This window comes from Condylura cristata, unplaced genomic scaffold, assembly GCF_000260355.1.
Source record: "Condylura cristata isolate star-nosed mole 26May11 unplaced genomic scaffold, ConCri1.0 scaffold00002, whole genome shotgun sequence".
Lineage (NCBI taxonomy): Eukaryota > Metazoa > Chordata > Mammalia > Eulipotyphla > Talpidae > Condylura > Condylura cristata.
This window is the reverse complement of record NW_004567103.1, coordinates 2524373-2529317: the sequence shown is the minus strand read 5'-3', so window position 1 is coordinate 2529317 and position 4945 is coordinate 2524373. Positions and strand designations below refer to the sequence as shown.

Below are 4945 nucleotides of genomic sequence, written 5' to 3'. Positions count from 1 at the left end.
CCAGGTCACCCCGCGCGGTGGACGGTGGGCGGGAGGGGGCAGCACTCGCAGGGCGGCAGCGAAGGCGCCTTCCACGTCCGCGGGGCAAGACCCCCACGAGGCAGGGCGCAGGCGCAGCTGCCCCCACCCCCGCGGCAGGGCACCGGCCACCGGGCGCCGCTCACCCCGGGATCTGCCGGCAGATGACCAGCAGGTCGTTGAAGAGGAAGAGGTAAATCTCCCGGAAGAGCTTCTTGGTGCGCAGGGTGCGGGAGGTCTTGGGGCCCGACATCTGCTGCAGCTCGCCCTGCTTCAGCAGCCAGCGGGAGTGGGAGATGATGGGCACCGACTGCGGGGGGCGGGGGAGCGTGTCGGGCTGCGCCCCTCGGTGCCGCTCGGCCCCCCGGGCAGTGAGCCAGTGGGCGCCTGCGAGCCCGGGAGGCAGGGGCTACCCTGGCAGCTGTGGGCACGGCTGCGTGTGAGTGGCTGAGTGTGAGTGCGTGGCGGTGTGTGTGTGTCTGTGTGTGTCTGTGTGTGTGGCTGTGTGTGTGCATGGCTGTGTGCATGTCTGTATGCGTGTGGCTGAGTGTGCATGTGGCTGTGCGTGTGGCTGTGTGTGCGCGTGGCTGTGTGTGTGCGTGGCTGAGTGTGTGTGCGTGGCTGTGTCTGTGCGTGGCTGAGTGTGTGCGTGGCAGTGTGTGCGTGGCAGTGTGTGTGTGTCTGTGTGTGTGTGTCTGTGTGTGTGTGGCTGTGCGTGTGGCTGTGTGTGTGCGTGGCTGAGTGTGTGCGTGGCAGTGTGTGTGCGTGGCTGAGTGAGTGCGTGGCAGTGTGTGTGTGTCTGTGTGTGTCTGTGTGTGTGTGTCTGTGTGTGTGTGGCTGTGCGTGTGGCTGTGTGTGTGCATGGCTGAGTGTGTGTGTGGCTGTATGCGTGGCTGTGTGTGGGTGCATGGCTGTGTGAGTGTGGCTGTGTGTGGCATGGCTGTAAGCGCGTGGCTGAGTGTGTGCAGGGTGTGTTCTTCCGTGGCACAGCTGCCTGTGCGCTCCTGTGACTGTGCGAAGTGTGGGCGAGGGCAGGTGCGCGCAGGCAGGTGGCTGTCAGCTCCAGCTCAGCCCCGGGCTGTGGGGTCAGAGCAGAGGCCGAGCTCAGGGCCAGGCCAGAGCGGCCCCCGGGGGAGGGGCCGGGTGTGCGGGGCCCCACTGCGTGGCCGGGGCAGGAGCCAGGCGTCAGGGGTGGGCTGGCCAGTGGAGGTCCTTGGCACCGCAAGGCCAGGTCTGCACCTTGGGGCTCAGCCCCCAAACCTAGTGCGGGTCCTCGGTGGGCTCATGTGTCCACGTCTGAAACCCAGGCCTGAGGGCCCGTGGACTCCTGAAACTCTGCCATGCTGGAGGAGGCTGGTAACCGCCGCCAACCGCTCAACCCAACCCCAGCCCCGGGCCCCGGCCGGCCTAGGCCTTCACCATCCCCTAGGGCCCGCGCCCAGGGCTCGGGGCGGCCTGCAGGGGGCGAGTGCGAGCTCAGGGTGATGACGCAGCGTGCGGCCGGCTCACCTTGATCTTGAACTCCATCTTCTTCTGGATGCTGATCATCTGCTCCGTGCGGCTCATCTTCCTGACGCCCTCGTTGCACGCTTTCACCACCTGGAGGGAGGCGACTCTCAGGCCCTGTCCCGCCCCCCAGTGCCCAGGGCCACCGTGCTAGGCATGGTGGAGCTCCTTCCTCTGGCACCGTCTGGGACACGGCACCCTGCAGGCCGTGGCGGGGTCTCGGTTTCGTGGAGCCGGTCAGGCCCTCGTTAGAAGTCAATTCTGGGACCACAAAATGGCGCCCGAGCGCTCACATCCCCTAAGAAGGCCAGCGGCCAGGTGCCATTCTCCGCGGTCCCACGGACGGGCAGAGGAGCGGGCGGACAGTGCCCAGGGCTGCTGAGGCGCAGGGGAAGGCAGCTCCCCGCCACCCCCCGCCCCAGATCTCGCAGAACACATTTCGGGGTTTCGTCTCCGGAGCACAGCCCGGCGGCTGGGCTGACGATGCCCGTGAGCCAGCTCCGTGATGCTCGGGCTGGCAGCAGGCTGGCTCGGGCCGCCGACCGTGGCAGCACCCTGGTGCGCGTGGCGGCAGCCAGAGCGCTCCGGCTGGGACCCCAACACCCGCCTACCTTCCCGGCTTCACACTGAGCACGTTCTGACGGGCTTCTGCATGGAGCAGCAACTGCTTTACAAATTACTAAAAAGCCCTCCTCTGTTTTTGAATAAAAGTAACCTATGGCATACTTTCATCAGAAGGATGATGAAATCTGAGAACTTAAGAAGCAGACCATGCTCACCGCCCCCGCGGGCAGGGCTGGGCAGCCGCTGGGCAGCCTTCCGGCCACTCCCGGGCCGTGTGCCAGGCGCTGAAGTCACCCCTGGCCCTCCCCGAGCTGCCTGCCCCAGGCTCGCCCTCCCCCCAGGCTGGGGAGGCTGTGCTGTTCCCCACATACTCGAAGGGGTCACTGCCAGCGGATCTCCGTGGCCAGAGGCTGACGGGAAGCCGAGAGTGCTTGAGGCACAGCCTGGCTCAGAACCCCCGTGGGACACCCCTAGGGCCTGTCCTGCGACTCGGCAGCAGCTGCTGGGACAGGCACGGGCCTGTGCTCTGCTCACCCCATGACAGGTCCCTGGGACGACAGTCTCCTAGTGCGAGTCCCGGCGGCCAGGAGCTCACACACGAGACAAGGAAGAAGGGCTTAAGAGCTGAAAGTGGAACGCCATATGGGCAGTAAAAATGCCCAGTGCCTTCCCAGCAGTCAGACACAGGCTGCTTGGGCCGGGGGAGATGGCTGGGCAGAGAGGCATGTCGTGGGCACTCCGTGGAATACTGTGCAGCTGTTAAGAAGGTGGGACCTTGCTTTTTGCCAGTGACCTCGGTGAAATAAGCCAGAAAGCGAAAGGTGGTTACAGGGTCTCACAGACGAGGACTATAAACCACCACTCAGCAAAACAGAAAGTAACTCTTGGGGCCCTCCCTGGTGGCACAATGGGTTAGGACGCAGCACTGAGCTGGCCAAGCCACTTCAGTGCGAGTTAGATCCCCACCCCAGAGGTGACCCCCAGGGCGCGGCGCGGCAGACCTCTCCTGACCCGCCCGCTGCTCCCCTCAGCAGTGGACTCGGTCAGTCGGCCTGTTCTGCTCCCCACTCTGTCTCTGGCGAATCCTCTCGCCACCCCTGCACCTCTGGCCTGGACCCCAGCTCTGTGCGCATAAATAAATAAATCTTAAAAAAAAAAAAAAAGAAGAAAGAAAGTAACTCTTGGCTCTAAACAAGCATGGCAGGAGCCAGAGTGGGTGCAGGGGCGAACGTGATCTGGGAGTGGCGAGAGTGCTAGTGGCGGGCGCGGGGTCGCTCGCCACACCTGACCCCGCTCTCACACCCAGTGACTTCCCGCATGGCAAGGGCAGCTGTGGAGTAAGTGTGCATTTTCCGAAGACATCGTTTTGCAGACAGATGGGAAATCTTTCCAGTTCCACTGGAAAGCTAGAAGCAGGAAGGAGCGCGGAGGGCGGGGCGAGACGGGTATCCCGCTCCCCTCGGGCGGCCCGTGGGCCTGGTGTGCCGGGTCTCCTTGCGCCCGTGACTCAGACTCGGTGGGTGTGCGCGTCCCAGTCACCCACAGGGAGCAGCGCAGGAAGGGGGGTCTGGGGGGAGGCCCCGGGGCGCCACTCACCATCTCCAGCTCCTTGTGGGCATCCAGGGCGGTGCCCTCCCGCTCTGACTGCTCCTCCACGCGCTTGAGGATGTTCTGCGCACAGGGGAGCCCCGTTACTCTTCACGGCCCCCTCCCTGCACCCCCAGGTCCCAACGGCCTCGAGCTGCTGCAACAAGTGCCCCAAGAGGCCCAGCCGTGCCGGGCGGCGGCCAGCGAGGCCTCTGCAGCCTGAAGATCTAAACCAGGTGTCCAGGGCCCAGCGGAGCCCGTGGCCTCGCGCCTGGGCTGAAGGGGCCGGTGGGCGGGCGGCAGGCGGGGCGGCAGTGGGCTGTCCACGCGGGGCCGGCCCGCTCCCGGGGGCTCGGGGGCCCAAGGGCTGTGTCCCGCGGCTCTGCTACGTGGCTCTCGTGGGTGAACATGTCCTGCCCGAGAGCTGGTTTTCTTGACTGGCATCATGCCAGGCTCACCGGGCCGCGCCGGCCAGCGCGTGGGGGTCCTCCTCTGCCCTGCTCCGTCCCTGGGCAGTCTGAGGGCCCCGAGCAACCCGCGGTGGCCCCGAGCCGCGCCCGCACTCCCCGGGGTCCTCGGTCTCCCTCCTGTGCTCCTCTGCCCGCAGGCACACCTGGCCACACACACCCGCCAGCGTGGGGTCGCCAAGCCTGTCACTAAGCCCCTGACCCCCAGCTGACTCCAGCTGGCCCGTGTCGGCTCCCCTGTGGCTCACGGCTCCCTCCCGCCAGGTCCTGCGCTTGTCAAGAGGCCACCTCGCCTCTCACCAGCGTCCTCTCTGGCGGCCCCCAGCCCCGCCTCATGCAGTGACCCACCCCACCCACCTGCTGAACCCCCTTCCTAGCCCCCACCCACTCAGGGCACACAGAGCACGCAGGCCAGCATGGCTGGGGGGGGCGTGGGGGCGGGGCTGGGGCTCTGCCTTGCGTGGACCCCACCCCGAACCTCCCCCGGCCTCCTGCCCCAGCTCTGCCTCTTCGTCTTCCCTCACTGCTGCTCCCTCCTGCCCCTGGCCTGGGGGCCCCCTGGGCCCCCCCCCAATGTTGAGCCTCAGCCTCAGCCAGACACGCCCACGGGGCCCCTCCTCCCTAACTGCACCACCTGGCGCCACCTGACTCCCCGGGCTGCCCCCCAGGCGCCCCCTCTCCAAACTGCCACCCTCTCCCACGCCTGCCCTGCCCTCCTGCTCTCACCGGCCTGGAGCGTCACCCGGTGCCGCCTGGCCCCGCCCCTCTGCTTCTCACCCTCGCCCACCTCCCCCTGCGCCCGC

At 66.8% G+C, this 4945-nt stretch overlaps 1 protein-coding gene across 1 annotated transcript in view; it reads right to left on the bottom strand.

Moving 5' to 3' along the window:
• Positions 1–4945, bottom strand: part of NGEF (neuronal guanine nucleotide exchange factor) — a 28003-nt gene that overhangs the window by 3329 nt on the left and 19729 nt on the right. Inside the window, exons 5-8 of the mRNA XM_004674765.2 lie at positions 4134–4272; positions 3685–3759; positions 1528–1617; positions 165–328 (exon numbers count right to left, since the gene is read on the bottom strand). Of these exons, the coding sequence (XP_004674822.1) occupies positions 165–328; positions 1528–1617; positions 3685–3759; positions 4134–4272 (468 nt within the window). The remainder of the gene's footprint in view (positions 1–164; positions 329–1527; positions 1618–3684; positions 3760–4133; positions 4273–4945) is intronic.